The 17449-nt window shown below is 51.2% G+C and overlaps 1 protein-coding gene across 1 annotated transcript; it reads left to right on the forward strand.

The window, feature by feature from the left end:
- Positions 1–5084: 5084 nt before the first annotated feature.
- SH2D7 (SH2 domain containing 7) lies at positions 5085–17434 on the forward strand. Its single transcript, XM_032270664.1, has 6 exons — positions 5085–5260; positions 6620–6709; positions 10315–10480; positions 10770–10982; positions 13295–13981; positions 15834–17434. The coding sequence occupies exons 1-6, from the start codon at positions 5085–5087 to the stop codon at positions 15882–15884; spliced, it is 1383 nt and encodes a 460-aa protein (XP_032126555.1). The 3' UTR covers positions 15885–17434.
- The last annotated feature ends 15 nt before the right edge of the window (positions 17435–17449 follow it).

Here is a 17449-nt window from a genome sequence, read left to right on the forward strand (position 1 = left end):
ACCCAGGCTGGAGTGCAATGGCGCGATCTCGGCTCACCGCAACCTCCGCCTCCCAGGTTCAGGCAATTCTCCTGCCTCAGCCTCCTGAGTAGCTGGGATTACAGGCACGCACCACCATGCCCAGCTAATTTTTTTGTATTTTTAGTAGAGACGGGGTTTCACCATGTTGACCAGGATGGTCTCGATCTCTTGACCTCGTGAACCACCCGCCTCGGCCTCCCAAAGTGCTGGGATTACAGGCTTGAGCCGCCGCGCCCGGCCTCACTTTGGTGTTCTAACACCAGGCTCTGCCGGCAGCACTTGGCAATGAACACAGCTGCTGCACAGACTCAAAAAGAGAAGTGGGAGGGTCAGTGCTGGGTTAGGGCACATTCAAAGGGCCTTCGTCGAAATGGCTGGAGAGACGCTACCTCTGAGCAGCTTTCTGGAGAAACCTCAACCTGCTTCCTGAAAGGGCAAGCCATGCTAACACCTTCAGTAAAGAGTCATTTGTGGGATAATCCATTACCATCTATTTGCGCTATAGGAAAAGCAGCCTTTTGAGAGAGGAGAACTTAGGACAGGGAAGTTTTGCTAGGGGCAGGGACTTCGAAGTCTGGGGACTTCCCAGTCCCGGGGATGACTTGCAGCTGTGGGTGAATCACGATGTCCACTGATGTTTAGTGTATGTGCACTGAGCCTCCCGGCCACTGCACTGCGTAGATTAGCTCTGAGAATTGCCACAACTTACCAGGTAGGTACTTTTTCTCCCTTCTATTTTTATAGATGAAGACACAGACACAGTAAAGTCACAGAGCCAACAAGTAAGGGAGCTGGGATACTAACCCAATAAGTCTGCCTCCAGAGCCTGAAGCCTCCTACTCCCTCTCCCTGCACCTCTGGGCCCCAGGGTGGAGAAGGAGAGCAGGACTACACCAGTGTCCTTTCTGTGCTCAGGGCGCAGCACCCAGTAGGTAACCACAGGTATTGAAATGAACAGTGACACAAAAAGCACTGTCCAGGACAACCCTTTCCTACCCCGACCCTTCTTCATGAAGCTCACCTGGGCCTCGCCCTTCCCCAGCCCCACATTTCCACTGAATATAAACAGAGACCCCCACTTATTTGCCTGACTTTGGAATCTAACCTCTGGCCCGTAGCCATCCTGGGCTCTGCCCCCTTTTGTATACAAAGCCTTTGTCTTCTTAGGAAAATGAACAGTTCTGCCCATAAAACTACCCAGCCCGAAAGGGAGTTGGAGAAAGTGCCTCATGGAAAATTATAGAAACACATTTCTTTGTATTTGAATACTTCCAGGACCTCACTTTGGCAGCAAACCGACTCCGGGTTACACCCCAGCATCCTCAGCCTTTTCGTGCCACGGACCTCTTTGGTGGCATCTGATGAAGCCTATGGACTTCTCAGAATAGATTTTTTTAAGTGCACAAAATAAAGACAGAGAGCAATGGAAATAAACTATATCAAAATAGACTTTATGAGAATATTTGTGATATTATATGATATGCCTTCTTGGCATGTTAAATAACAAGATCCAGAGTTGGGTCTAATTACTGCAGTTTTGAGGTTTCGATCAGCAAAAATGATACCTCAAGATGTCTACAACAACTGTGGAATAATATGAAATATCTGTGCCTTCTGTTGGTAACAAAGTAGCTAGTGCAGCTAACGCTAATGAGGTTCATTCCCAGCGACATTCACCATGGAAGGAAATGCTGAATTTAGTGAAAGGTTAGGGAAAATCAAGGTGTAATCCTCCTCCTCCCTGTCTTTCCCTGTTTTTTTTTTTAGGCATGGCCTTGTTCTGTTGCCCAGGTTGGAGTGCAGTGGCACAATCATTGCTCACTGCAGCCTCAACCTCCCGGGCTCAAGCTATCCTCCCACCCCAGCTTCCTAAGTACCTATAACCATGGGTGTACACCACCACACCCGGCTTATTTATTTATTTTTTAGTAGAGATGGGGCCTTGCTGGTCTCGAACTCCTGAGCTCAAGTAATCCTGCTTTGGCCTCCCAAAGTGCTGGGATTATAGGCATGAGCCATCATGCCCAGCCCCCTTTCCCATTTTAAAGAGTTCCAGTCCTCGTCAGCCCAGGCCTGGGATTTCCGCTCTGGCTCCATGATATTCCTGGCTTATGTTTGCGATGGGAAAGACCAATTAGCAAGTATGCAAATGATGATCCCTTAGCGTGTGCCCTTGCAGCAGTTGACTCTTCCAGTGTCAAGGCTGGGAATTAATGGTTTATAAAAGTGATGTTCCCACTAGTTGACCCTCCGAGAACACTTACTATGTGCCTACGTGCTTGTCCTTGTGAGAAAAGCCCCATCTGTCGTATTTCACCCCATCCCCAGGTGGGCTGAGTATGTTTACCCTTTGCCCGGAGTGGAGAATATGGCTCAGAGCTGAGAAAGAGCTGCGCAGGTTGAGGTCACAGGTTTGCCTCATGCACTTGCCTTATCTCTAAACTATAAGCACCACACACACCGTCACCAGCATTTTTATCTTGATTTCGGTTAACCCACGATGACGTAATAATAATAATAGTCACCAACAGGAACGGCCCTTCGGTATTTCGGAATCTTGCGTCACCACCGTCCTCACCACCACCATCACCACTATCTTCATCATCAGATGAATAGCTAATCCTAGTCACTATGTTACTCCACACACTGTTCTAAGGATTTAACTTGACGAACCTTCCTAACAGCAGGACAGGCTAAAACATCTGGTTAAGGTCATGTAGCCAGTAAGCTGGAATTTGAACCAAGGAAATCTGGCTATAACATCCTTGTTTCTTAAAAGGTTTTTTTTTTTTTTTTTTTTAGACAGAGTCTTGCTCTGTCTCCAGGCTGGAGTGCAGTGGCACAATCTCGGCTCACTGCAACCTCCGCCTCCTGGGTTCAAGCGATTCTTTCACCTCAGCAGCCTCCCGAGTAGCTGGGACCACAGGCGCGTGCCACCACGCCCGGCTAATTTTTGTATTTTTAGTAGAGACGGGGTTCCACCATGGCCAGGATGGTCTCGATCTCTTGATCTTGTGATCCACCTGCCTCGGCCTTCCAAAATGCTGAGATTACAGGCGTGAGCCACTGCACCCGGCCTTTAAACGTTTTTATTGAAGTAGAACATGGACATCGAAAAATGCATAAACGTGTGTGTGGAGCCAGTGACTCTTCACACAGTGAGCACTCACTCAACTCACCCAGTCCACACTCACTCAACCCACCAACCAGATCCAGAATTAGAACCCTGTAAGCACCAGTAGCTTTTCACTCCCCACCCAATCCCCAAGATAACCAGTCTTTTTTCTTCCTCTTCTTTTTTTTTTTTTTTTAAGACAGTCTCGCTATGTTGCCAGGCGCCAGGCTGGAGTGCAGTGGCACGATCTCAGCTCACTGCAACCTCAGCCCCCCAGGTTCAAGCAGTTCTCCTGCCTCAGCCTCCCAGGTAGCTGGGACTACAGGCGTGCACCGCCACGCCCAGTTAATTTTTTTTTTTGTATTTTTAGTAGAGCACTGTCTTAACTTCTATTGCCATTGATTAGTTCTGCCTTTTTCTTTTTAGAGACAGGGTCTTGCTATGTTGCCTAGGCTGGTCATGAACTCCTGGCCTCAAGTGATCCTCCCACCTGAGCCTCCCAAAGTGCTGGAATTACAGGTCTGGCCTCAAGGAAAAGTGAGCATTTCTGTCTTACTGTGGAATGGAGTGAGAGATAGCTATGTATCAAGTGCTTTAAGCAGGGGAAATGACAACAAATCACTTCAGTCATATTGTCACAGTACCTGCATCCTATTTTTGAACTTAAATAAATGCGCCTTCATTATTAGCCACTATGCCATCTCACTTAGTCTGCAGAATGACCCTAGTGTCTAGAAAATTGCTTTTTCTTTTTTTTTCTTTTTTTTTTTCTTTTTTTTAAAGCCAGTCAAGAAAATAGCTTTTTCTTATGCCCATTTTACAGCTGAGGAAATTGAGTCATCTACAACATTTGAGTAACTTTCTTGAGACCCCCACATCAGTGTATGGTGGAAGTGGGAGTCTTACCCAGATCCTCGAGGCTGACTGCACCATCTGCTGCCTCACCATCCACCCAGCCTGGACTTCTGCTGGGAAACTCGCAAACACATTAGAAATCAGGGATGTTTGTGTGAACACATGGTCCCATTGCCCTAACTGCTCCAAAGCTTCCTATCAGAGGCCTATCCCTGCCCTTTCAGGGGACCAATCTACGCCAAAGTCCCCTGTCGCAACAATATGAGCTTCTGGTTGTTCTTCAAAAATCTGCAACAAAGTCCCACCTCCTCGTCTTTGCATGTACTTTCCCCCTGCTGATGACACAGTCCACCCCTCCAGGCACCTGCTTGGCTTCCTCCTTCGCTGTTTCAGTGTCACCTCCTGGCAAGGCTGACCCCGACCCCTGACTCTCTATCTGCATAACATGGCCATGGGCTCTCTTGTTCTTCTGCCTTTGTCTCTAAGCCAAATGCCTATTCCATTTGGCTCCATATTCTATACATGTTTATTTGTCTCCCAGCACTAGAATGTATGTGCCGTGAGGACAAAGTGCTGTTTCATTCACTGCTATATTCCCAGGGCCCAGATTTACATGGCACACAGTAGGGACTCAATACGAGTGGAAGGAGGACTTCCCACAGAAATTCTCCACCAAAATAAAAATAGCCTCCACTGAGGAAGGATACCTAAATCCACTGCTTTGCACACAGGGGCAGTGCTGTGGACTTTTGCCAGGGTCCGATCTTTAGTTGTGACAAAGACCAGAGGTTGAGGGGAACAAGGCCAAACCCAGTGAGGTAGCTCCTCTGCTGGCCGGGAAGCCACGGAGGGCCTACCCTACCCCTCTCAGGCTGCTATGTTGACTGTTTCCTCATGTCTGCAGCCAGCCAAGGTGCCCCACCCCAAAGCATCAAAGGGGAGAAGCAGCCACCAGCCTAGAGGTGACAATAGGGCCGCTGTGTGGTACGGGCCCTTGGGTAGGGCATGCGCTCAGGCAAATGAGCCAGAGCACATGCAGATATAGAGGCATGTGTGCTGCCTGAGTTCTGCTTCCACTCCAGGGCTCGCCAGCATGGAGGACAGTCTAAAGCAGCTCAGCCTGGGGAGACATCCCAACGGGGCAGGGGGCAGCCAGGCCCTGGCTGAGCTCCAGGACCTTGCCCTGAAGTGGTTCATGGAGACACAGGCCCCCTTCATTCTGCAGAACGGTGCCCTGCCTCCTTGGTTTCACGGATTCATCACTCGCAAGTAAGGCTGCTTCCACCCACAGGTCCCCATAGCCTACAGTCCCTCGGGGCTGAGAAAATGATCTGGGAACTCTGGATCAGACTGGTTCCTGCCCTTTCCCTGGGCTAGGCAGGGGCCCTGGAAGGTGGTGGGCAGGGGAGCAGACTGAGAGGTACCACGTCCTCTGGTGGTGGCTTCTGTGGGCACAGTCGGGGAGAGCAACAGCCTCTACTTCAGCACAAGTGGAGTATGGCTGGGGCTGCCAGGCTGCCAGAGGACAGAAAGAGGGCCAGGCCCTGACTTGATGAGTAACTAGGGGACCCTATCATTTATCATCCAAACTAGAACACTATTAGCAACTAAGCTAGGAGAACCGCTGTAAACGGGGCCACCCCGGGCAAAGCTGGATGCACCGTTGCCCTAGGTATAAAGGCCAAAATATGGGTTTGGCTTTCTATCTGGGAGGGATCTTCAAGCAGCCAAAACGTCTGATGAAGGAATGACAAATCCAGCCAGTCCTTAGATACTGGCACAGCCCCTGCACAGACCCAGGGCCAGCTTTATGGGCACTGACTTGCACACCAGCACAGGGTCACCAGGGCTCCACATTTGGTTTAATGCTCTTCTGTCGCTGTCTTGAAATTCTAAATCATTTTGAACCAGGGGCCCCGTGTTTTCATTTAGCACCCGGCCCTGCAAATTATGTAGCTGCATAGGTCAGGCACTCAGTATTTGGTGAGTAATTGGGTGAGGGAATACGTATCTGGTGTATGTACTGCCAAACCAGAAGATGGCTGGAATTTTTCACCTTGCCTCCAAAATATTTGGCACCGTGTGGAAAATCTCTGTAGCTGCCTGGGATTGAAAAGGGCAGGAAGGGAAATGAGTCCATTTTAGCTGCCTCAGACACAGCAACATCAGCAGCGGCATCCGCATCCCTGCAGCAGCTCATGTGGAGTGCACATCTGCACAACTATATGCAGTGGTTCTGAGGGAGGGACTCCCGGCTAAACCTCAACATCTCCAGCTGTGTGGATTTATTCTTGTTACACAGCCATCCAGGTGAAGAGTGAGTGGCCAGGGTCAGCCACCAGGGTGCCTGCTAGTGAGGCTGCCGTGAGGACCGGGGGCTGCATAGAGCTTCAGACTCTGACCCAGCCCAGGACAGTCTTGAACATGATGAATTGGGCCCAGATAGACCACATACGGAGCCCTGACGGGCCACAGACTCCTCCAAAGGTCTGAGTGGTTCCTCTATAAAGGGTTGGAGGTTTGGGACCCAAAGACAGGGCCAGCAGGGATTCCAAGAGAGGCCTAAGTTAGGCTGCTCCTGCTGCCGTTAGGACACAGACCCCAGCTGATGGCATGTCCTCTGCCCAGGCAGACGGAGCAACTACTCAGGGACAAAGCTGTTGGGTCCTTCCTTATCCGCCTCAGTGACCGAGCCACCGGCTACATCTTGTCCTACAGGTAAGAGGGAAGCCCTCGGGGCAAGCGAGCTCAGCCGACCATAACGTAGCCTTGCAGATTAGTGCAGAGGCCCCACCCGCCCAGATTGCCTAGCTTTCCCTGGGTCCTGACTCCTGACTGTCTCATTCATCCATCACATGCTCAGCAGACATTTCCTGAGCAGCACCGGCCATGTGCTAGGGATGAAGCCATGGCCTTCCAATGAGGTGAGTGGGGGTCAGGGGAGGCTTCACAGAGGTGAACTTTGAGCCCAGGATAGAAGGAAGAATGCAGGTTGCAAGGGAGAAAGGAGGGCGTGGTTGGGGTTGAGGAGGGGGTCTCTGGTAGATGGAACGGCATGTGCAGAAGTACAGAGGATGAAAGACGAGGGTGCCGGGGGAGCTGCAGGTTGCTGGGTGCAGCAGAACGCTTGGTTCTTTTGGAGAAATGCTTGGAGGGAAGGGCGGGAGAAGCTTAGAATGGCCTTAGATCCCTGGCTGTCTGTAGACCATGAAGGATGATCTGGTTCAACGTATTTGCATAGGTCCTTTACGCAGCCTGTGGAGAGAGGACTGGAAGTCAGAGCTGGAGGTGTGGGGGGCACTGGGTACCCCTGCGATTGCCTGGATGTGAGATAATGGGCTGTGGGCTAGGGAAGGACAATGGGAATAGAGAAAAGGAGGCAAGGCAGCCAGGACAAAGGCAGAGATGGTGAGGTCCGATCTTGTCCCAAGAGTAGGGTGGTCGGGAGGAGGGAGACAGAGGAGAGAAGAAGGCTTCCCTAAGTAGGGAGGGGGCCAGGACTCCAGGGTCAACTTAAAAGGCTTCAGATTCAGATTGAAAATTGTCACATATTTAGATGGCCGCAGTTCAAACCCTGACCTTGAGCAAGTTACTTTGCTTCTCTGTTCCCCCGTTTCCTCATCTGTAAAATGGGAATATGATAGTACCTGCTTCATGGGATGGATGAAAGTGTGCAATCAGTTGATACATTTAAACGTGCTTGGCACAATGCGTAAAACATAGTAAGGACTTTAAATAAATGTTAGCCATTCATTGTTAAAATATTTTTATTCTGACACTGTGCTACTCGTTTTGAAATATACTAACTCGGTAGTTTTCAAAAGTCTTTTAAGCTTTAGGGATTTTTTTTCTTTTGTTTTGTTTCTTCCCAGATGAGATGTTAGGCAGAATACTAACTCCGTTCAAAGGCATACAAATAGAAAAATGAAACAGAATAGAGTCCCAAAATAGTCCCAAATGTTTGGTTACCAGATTTACAACAGAGGCGTCACTGCAATTCCGTGGGGGAAAGGCTTGTTTTTTCAATAATTGGTGCAGGAGCAATTGGATATCTAAATGGAAAACCATGACTGCTACTCATACCATACATGAAAGTTAATTAATTCTAGATGGATCACAGATCCAAGAGAGAAAAGCAAAACAATACTATTTCTAGAAGAAAACAGGAAAACATTGTCATAGGTAAATGAAAATGTCTTTGAAAATGAGAGACCAAGATTTTTTAAACAGGACACAAAAAGGCACTCATCTTAAAAGAGTGATTAATTTGATTTCCTAAAACTAAGAATATTTATTTCTTTATTTTTCTTTCTCTATTTTTTTTTTAGATGGAGTCTTGCTCTCTCGCCTAGGCTAGAGTGCAGTGGCGGGATCTTGGCTCACTGCTGGTACTACAGGCGCATGTCAACACGCCTGGCTAATTTTTGTACTTTTGGTAGAGATGGGGTTTCACCATATTGGTCAAGCTGGTCTCGATCTCCTGACCTCGGGTGATCTACCCGCCTCAGCCTCCCAGAGTGCTGGGATTACAGGCGTGAGCCACTGCGCCCGGCCAAAATTAAGAAATTTTATAATTAAAAGATATTATTAAGAGAAGAAAAAGGTCAGGGTGGAGACGTTATCTATTAGAATACATGTATCTAACAAAGGACTCAAATCCAGAATATATAAAGAACTCCTACAAATAAGTACGACAAAAACAGTAATTCAATAAATAAAAGCAAAAGACCTAAGCAGGCACTTTACCAAAAAGAAAAACCCAAACCTAGAAGGCCCATAAGCATATGAAACGGTGTTCAGCATCATTAGCTATCGGAAATGCAAATTAAAGCAACAATGGATGGCAATAGTGGAAAGACAGAATACATGGAACAACTGGAACTCTTATACATTGCAATTATTTTATTTTATTTTATTTATGAGACAGAGTTTCACTCTTGCTACCCAGCTGGAGTGCAATGGCATGATCTCAGCTCACTGCAACCTCCGCTTCCTGGGTTCAAGCAATCCTCTTACCCCAGCCTCCCGTGGGATTACAGGCAACCACCACCACACCTGGCTATTTATTTTTTTATTTTTTTTAATTTTTAATAGAGACTGGAGTTTCACCACGTTGGTCAGGCTGGTCTTGAACTCCTGACCTCAAGTGATCTGCCCGCCTCAGGCTCTCAAAGTGCAAGGATTACAGGCATGAGCCACCGCACCCGGCCCATTGCAATAATTTTAGAAAGGAATTTGGCATGATTTACTAAAGTCAAACAGGTGTACCCTTGACCCATCAACTCTACTCCTTGGTATATTCTCATCAGAAATGAGTACATATTCACCAAAAGATATGTACAAGAATGCTCACAGCAGCTTTATAACAGCCCAAATCTGGAAACATCCTAAATGTCTATCAACAGAATAGGTTCATGGTGGATTTTTCATTAACTGGAATATGACATATAAACAAGAAAAAAAAGAAAAAGAAACTAATCCTACGTGGACATGAATCAATCTCCAATATATAACGTTGAGTGTAGACACAGAAGAGAGGTATTACAGAAGTTCTCCGACGGGCAAGACTAACCTATGCTGATAGGCGTCAGAACAGTGGCTACCTTCTGGGGACATTGACAGGATGTGAGCACAAGAAGGTCTTGGGGGCCGGAAAGGTTTTGTATCTTGATCTGAGTGGCAGTTACAAGGGAGTGTTCCTACACGGAAATTCATCAAGCTGCACATTTGTGATGTATGCACATCATCGTTTAGAAGTTATTCTTCTAGGAAAAAGGAAGGTGAAGAGGGTGGGATTTTAGGGTGGGACTTTACCGACTGCAGAGGCGGTGGGAACTCCATCGTTGCAGCCGGGTGGGGAGTAGAGTGAGATTGTTGTACAGGTTCAGGGTTAGATCTTGTCTTTATTTAAAACTTTGGTGTTTTGCTCATTGTGGATTTTTTTCCCTGCATTTTGACTTTCTAAAATATTGCGTTATCAGTTTTCGTGATTGCGTTTTTTGGCACCCCTTTAAATTCCACACCCAAGATGAGTGTCTCACTTGCCTCACCCCAGTCGCAGCCCTGCCCTCCCTGACTCCACCAGAACAGGCTTAGGTGCTTCCCAGGATCCCAGGGCCCCATGGTTTGAAAACCTCTCCCTAGTTTCCTGACGAACACACACCATGGCTCCAAGTGTGGCACAGTGGCCCCGGGTCAAGCGGGTCTGTTCTGGATCCAGAGCTGGGACCCCTCTCCCGCACCCAGGCACAGAGCTCAGACCCTGGGCCGAGGCTGGGCTGCCTGTGGTCAGCAGCCCCAGACCACAGGCACTTGTGTTGCAGGGGCAGCGATCGCTGCAGGCATTTTGTCATCAGCCAGCTTCGAAACCGGCGTTACGTCATCTCAGGAGACACCCAGAGCTATAGCACCCTGGCCCAGCTTGTGCGCCATTACCAGGAGGCACAGCTTGAGCCCTTCGGAGAGACGCTGACTGCTGCCTGCCCCCGGGTAGGTGCCCCTCTTCCCCAGGGTGACGGTGGCGGGGCAGGGAGCCCAGGCCTGGGGTGTCCATCACTCAGGCTACCCCTTTTCAAGCCCTCCCTATTTACTGTCATCCAGGGGCACTCCGTGTGGGGTCACGATCCCTACTGGACAAAGGGAGACTGTGACGATGTCTTACCTGAGGTCAGGGACCTGGTGGGAACGTTTCAGTTCCTTACCAGCAGTCTCAGGTAGGCAGCTGGAGACTGACTGGACGTGTGTGACCACCTGCCTGCTGTATCTCCATCCCCCCCAGCCAGAGGACGATAATCTGTATGATGCCATCACCCGGGGCTTCCACCAGACCATTGTGGACCCGGAAAACCCGCCTGCCATGGCACCCCCCACGGTGGTCCTAGACAAGGCTGCCAGCCCCCGCTCTTCTCCAAAGCCCCAGGTCTCCTTCCTCCATGCACCAAACAGCCTGGATGTAAGTCCCCAGAACCTCTCCCAGGAGGAAAGCATGCAGGTAAGCAGCATTCTGGGCCATGCAGAGTCAGGGTGACCAGACCAGGGATGTGAGTGTCGAGCTCCCAGTCAGACCCTGAGGCCAGGCCAACCACTCCCTCGGCTGTGGGGGGTGAGCCAGGCCCAGAGAGGTGCAGACCCAGCTTGGAATCACCCAGTTCACCCACGCCATGGCTTGCCTCTGGCCAGCTAGATTTGGTTCAAGCCTCGGCTTGGCCATTTTCTAGCTTTAGGCAAGTCACATAATTTCTCTGAGCCTCAGTTTACCATACCTGTGATTCTTGTGAAGCTTGAATGAGAAAATGGATATGAAATGCCTGAACACCCCTTAGGAAGCTGTAGCATGGGGTGCCTGTGAGTCAGTTCTTTATTCTTCTCCATGGCACTCCATGAGAGAGACTCAGAAAGAGATTTTTTTTTTTTTTGAGACCGAGTCTCGCTGCGATGCCCAGGCTGGAGTGCAATGGCGCTATCTTGGCTCACTGCAATCTCTGCCTCCTCCCAGGTTCGAGTGATTCTCCTGCCTCAGCCTCCCGAGCAGCTGGGATTACAGTTGCCTGCCACCACACCTGGCTAATTTTTGTATTTTTAGTAGAGACGGGGTTTCAACATACTGGCCAGGCTGGTCCTGAATTCCTGAACTCAAGTGATCCACTTGCCTTGGCCAAAGTGCTAGAATTACAGGCACTAGCCACTGTGCCTGGACTTTTTTATTTTTATTTTTTGAGACAGAGTATTGCTCTGTTGCCCAGGCTGAAGTGCAGTGGCACCATCTCAGCTCAATGCAAGGTCCATCGCCTCCCGGGTTCAAGCCATTCTTCTGCCTCAGCCTCCCTAGTAGCTGGGATTACAGGTGCACACCACCATGCCCAACTTTTTTTTTGTTGTTTGTTTGTTCATTCATTCATTCATTCATTTTTTGGTATTTTTAGTAGAGATGGGTTTTGCTATGTTGGCCAGGCTGGTCTCGAACTCCTGACCTCAGGTGATCTGCCTGCCTTGGCCTCCCAAATGCTGGGATTACAGGCATGAGCCACCGCGCCTGGCCAAAGGATTTTTCTTTGTATCCGATCACAGCATGCCAATGGCTTCTCCTCATATTTAGAATAAAAGCTAAATGTTTCACCAGGCCACACAAGAGCCTCGCCAGATGCCCTACTGCCCCCTGCTTCCTCACTGGAGGCTTCAGTGAGGCCTTTTCTATGGCTTCTTTGGCCATCTAGATCGTCCTTGAACATACTGACTTGCTCCCACCTCAGGGCCTCTGCGTACCATCTGCCTGAAATGCTCTTCCTGCAGGATATCTGCATGGCTCACACTCTAACTGCGTTACATTCTCTTCTTAAATGTCACCTCCTCAGAGACGCCCTCCTACATGACAGAAAATACTGCCTTTCCCACCTGCCATTCTCTCTAGCCCATGACCCTGCTTCGTTCTTTGTAGCACTGACCACGGCCCCAGACTCCATTGCCTTGTGATATAGGTGCCCATCATGTAGCACATCAAACCATATTGTGCTACACAGTACAGCAGTAGGCTGCCCGTTTCCCAGATTAGAATATAAGCTCCCAAGAGTTAGTCTTGCTCATCAAAGTCTTTGGCACCGAGGACAGTGTCTGGCACATAGTTGGTGCTCACTAAATATTTGTTAAATGAGTGATGGACTTAGAGATGGAGCATTCTGGAGGGAGATGCAGCAGTGAGTGGGTCTGGGGGCTCTGAGGAACCGGTGAACTACAGTGGAGGCAGGAGGAGCAGGGGAGGGGGAAGTTGTGTGGGAGGTAGAGCTGGTGACCCAAGGCCTTGAATGCCAAGGTAAAGAGCGAGTCCTAGGCCAGGTGCGGTGGCTCAGGTCTATAATCCTAGCACTTTGGGAGGCCGAGACAGGCGGATCATCTGAGGTCAGGAGTTTGAGACCAGCCTGGCCAACATGGGGAAACCCCATCTCTACAAAAATGCAAAACTTAGCCGGGCATGATGGCAGAGCCTGTAATCCCAGCTACTTGGGAGGCTGAGGCAGAGGATCACTTGAACTCAGGAGGCGGAGGTTGCAGTGAGCCAAGATTGCACCACTGCACTCCAGCCTGGGTGACAGAGCGAGACTCCGTCTCAAAAAACAACAACAAAAAGAACAAGTCCTAGAGCATGAGAGCTGGAAGGGACCCTGGGTGTGATGGATCCAACCCTTGCATGTACAGGCGGGTAGACTAGGGCCAAGACAGGGGGCCTTGGCTTATCTGAGAGAGGTTTTACTGGAGGGCATCTTAGTGACGGGCTGTCCCTTAAGACTTTCTCTGCCCCTGTCTCTCCAGGATCCCATCAGATTGCCCCCACTCCCTGAGAGGAGTTCCTCCCTCCTGGAAGAGTCTTTCGGAGGCCCCAGTGACATCATCTATGCAGACCTGAGGAAGATAAACCAGGCAAGGCCAGGCTTGGGCACAGAGGGGTCCAGCAGGCATGGCCCGGTTCCAGCCGGTAGCCAGTCCTGTTCACCAGGCACTGAGGCCCAGAAGAGACTCTCAGATGTAGAACAGAACAGGCCTGATGGCCTGGTGCCCATCCTCTCTGGGGCTTACCCAGGCCAGGGGCCCACAGAGTCTCCCACTTCCTGGGGGTTCCTCCTGTCCTCCAGTTCTGATGCCATGGAGTCCCTGGGGGCTACCTGGAGGCAGGAGTTTCCAAAGCTGAGCCCAGAGGCTCAGCTCTGCTCCCAGGGCAGCTCTGAAGATTTCTATGAGTTCATCGGGACAGAAGGCCTCCTGCAGGAGGCCAGGAAGGCACCAGGCCAAGAAGGCAGTACCTATGAGCAGATCCCAGCTTGCCGGAGTGGCCCAGCCAGGGCCCCACATCCTGGGACCAGTCCCACATATAGCAAACTGTCAGTGCCCATGGACTCTGGCTACAAGAGGATCTCAGGGACCCCAGGGCTTCCAGAGCCTGGGAACACCTATGAGCAGATCCCAGCAACCAAGAGCAAGGAGACCGGACGGACACACAAGGTGAGCTCCATGATGGGGTGGGGCGGCTCCCGGCCCTTAGAGAGCACCGACCTACAGCCCCCAGGCATGGGCAGGGCAGGTCACCGCCGCTGCCTAGAAATGCCCGAATTTTCCAGACCTATCATCTGCCTGGAAGTGGTGGTGGTGGTGGGAGAGGCAGCTGCTAGATTTGGATGTAAGACAGGGGCTTCCAGGCCCTTCTAAGGGCATTCTCTACAGCAGATCAGGGTTCCTGGCCCCTCCCTCTCAGCCTCTGCAGGGCTCTCAGAGCCTCTGGGAGCAGGAGAAGGGCCCCTTAGTCCCTACTCCCTAGCCTTGTAGCTTTGGACAAGACAAATTCCACGACAACCAGTTACACTGGAATTATGGAAAAACAACAAATAGTTTTTAGGCCGGGCATGGTGGCTTATGTCTGTAATCATAGCCTTTTGGGAGGTGGAGGCAGGTGGATGGCTTGAGCTCAGGAGTTTGAGACCAGCCTGGGCAACATGGCGAAACCCCATCTCTATGAAAAAATACAAAACATTACCAGGCGTGGTGGCCTGTAGTCTCAGCTACTTGCGGGGTAGAGGCAGGAGGATCGTTGAACCTGGGAGGTCAAGGCTGCAATCAGTCAAGATTGTGCCACTGCACTCCAGCCTGGGAGACAAAGTGAGACCCTATTTCAAAAAACAAATCAAAACAAAACATTACAAAACATTTTAAAGTATGTCTCAAATACCGCAATTATTCCTTTGTTTATCTGAAATTTAAATTTAGCTGGGCATCTGTATTATTACTTAGCAACCCTACGCAGGACCTCCATTTCATCATCTGTAAAATGGGCTGATCCTCTGCTTGTACCCAGAGGCAGGTGCCTGGAGGCTAATGCTAGACATCCTCTCCTGCTCAGGACACAGCCCAGAGATGGCTCTTGATGAACAGAGCTATTATTCTGAGGCTCTCTGTGGTGGTGGTGGTGGTAGGAGAGGCAGCTGCTAGATTTGGGTGTAAGATGGGGGTTTCCAGGCCCTTCTAAGGGCTTCCTCTGCAGTAGACCAGGAGTCCTTTCCCCTCTCTCTCAGTTTCTGCAGGAGTCTGATAAGAAAGGAAGAGAGGGTACCAGGAATGTGGGGGGTAGTGGCCAGGAGTGGGGCTGGTCCAGGGTTCCCAGGGAGACGGATGAACTCTCTGGAGCCCTCGATCCCAACCATACTCTGCCTGTGCCTGGAGACAATGAAACCTGGGAGTCCCCTCCCCATGGGCAAGACCTCTGATCTCAGGCACACGCAGATCTTCCTGCCCAGACTCCTAGTGGAAAGATCTTCCCAGGAATTGCTGACAGCTCCTCCCTCAGGGCAGTGCTGTACCCACACACCCTATGGAAAGCAGCCTTCAAGATCCTGACTCTCCCGGGAGCACAGACCCGGCAGTGGACAGTCCTGAAAACCTCAGAGGCCACATCCCATGTCTGCTTTCGCCCTGCAGCTGTCCCATGTCCTCTCCCATCCCTGAGGCCCTGGGTGCAGCCTCATCCCACTCTACCTCGAACACCAGTGCATCCTGAGGCTGCCAGCTGCAGGTCGAGGGAGACCAGGGAGGCTCGCCACCCTTTCCACATTCCCCTTTCCCCTCCTCTCCTTAGCCAGAAGAGGGTGAACCCTGCCTCCAGAATTGGAGAACTAAAGGTGGGATTTCAGGCACTGAGAGGCCTGTGGCATCAACCATCAGAATTCCAACCTGGCCTCGGGGCCTGGATGAGTTTTCCTCGGCTTGGGGTCCCAACCCAAGGTCAATGAGGGGTCCTTGGAGCCTGGGTCTTTCCCTCCCTGTCCAGCAACCCCAGGCCCCAGTATCTTCTCCTTCCTTGCAGCCTGACAAGCTTCGGAGGCTCTTCTTCACCGACAGGAGGCACAAATTCTGAGGGCCTGGCATCTGGCAGCCCACCAGTGGGTTTCCTTGTACTCAGGCCATGCCAGGGGTTATTGCTAAGCCCTCAGCTCACTTGAAGGCACCCTCTGAAACTTCAGGCTCATTCAGCCTGCTACAGAACTAGGCTCAAAGACAGCCAAGGTGCCTGCCCGAGAGCAGGTGGAAGAGGACCTTCCAGCTGCCTACACCTCCCGCCTATGTCCTCCTTTCCTTCTGCCTCCCATCCATGCAGAGGAGGGAATCAAGGCTGGAGAGGAGTGAGCCTGGCCAAAGGCGGGGGTCAGCACCCCCATTTCCCAGAGGAGCATGCTGAGGCCCGGGCAGACTGGCTGAACCTGCCTCCCACTACTGAGCACTTACCAAATGTGTGGCAGGCCGTGTACTGGAACGGACACCTTTCTAACTAGCCAAGTGACATCCTGCAATTGCTATTGGGAACAAAACCAGTTCCCCTTCTTGTGGCCCTATCAGCGAAAAGGAGGGGAGGGCCAGAAGCCACATCCTCTGCTTCTGCCTCGCAGTGATTGGAGCAAGAAGCCAGGAAATAGCAGGGAAGGCCCGGCCTCAGAGGCAATGGCTCTGACTCTGGAAGCAGCTGGGCTCCTGGGGACCTGCCCCTTGGCTCTTTTCTGTCTTCCGCCCCCATCCCACCCTTGCTGTACAAGCTGGGCAGATCCTAAGGGCATGGCATCCAGTCTAACCCCTTTGTGCTATCGATGAGGAAACAAGGCCCGCAGAGGAGCAGCGACCTGCCTAGGGCTGCACAGCCAGCCAGGGCCTGAGCAGAAGCCTGTGGTCCGGCAGGGCAAGCCCAGCTGGCTGCCTGGGATGTACTTGTGGGCTGTATCTGGTGCCAGGCAGTGGGCACGTGGTGGCCATCTCTATATAACCGGGTCACCCTCACCTGCCCTGTGGCTCCAGCTAGTCCTGACCTTGACAGGTGGCTCCTGAGCCCCACCCATGAGACTGAGCCCCAACCTGGCGGCCCGGCCCTCCAAAGAGCCCTCAAGGCCTTGCCCAGGCACCAGAGGCACCAGCATGGGCAGAGGGCACTCCGGCCGCTCGCTCCGGCTGTGCCCTCAGGACAGGCTGGGCCTTCCTGGATCTCCGTCCCTCAGGAAACTTCCTGTTTTGTGTGTCACTTCCTTTCCTATCCACATGAACCCTTCTCTGTAAGGGCGGACAGTTGGCTTGCTGCCCGGCTCCCCACTACCCAGCCCAGGATGCAGAAAACAGAAGTGATCATCTCCACATAGAACACCATAGGTGCCCCTCTTCCCTACCCTGACCCTGGGCAGAGCTGGCTCAGGTCGCATTTGTGGGAAATCTACCCTTAGTGACCACTCGGCTGTGCACCTTCGGAAATATAGGCCTGTAAGAGTCCCGCCCTCCTTGGGGGTTGTAAGGATTGTGACGGAAGCAACTGCCCCTGTGCCCGAAGTGTGGTTAGCACTCCCGGATGTTAACCAGAATACTCTCAGGGAATTCACGGAAGGCTCGGGGCCTGGATGAGTTTTCCTCCGGAAGGCACACACACTGAAATCAAAGCTAGTGCCT

Source organism: Sapajus apella, unplaced genomic scaffold, assembly GCF_009761245.1.
Source record: "Sapajus apella isolate SASKATOON/1434 unplaced genomic scaffold, GSC_monkey_1.0 scaffold214, whole genome shotgun sequence".
Taxonomy (NCBI): domain Eukaryota; kingdom Metazoa; phylum Chordata; class Mammalia; order Primates; family Cebidae; genus Sapajus; species Sapajus apella.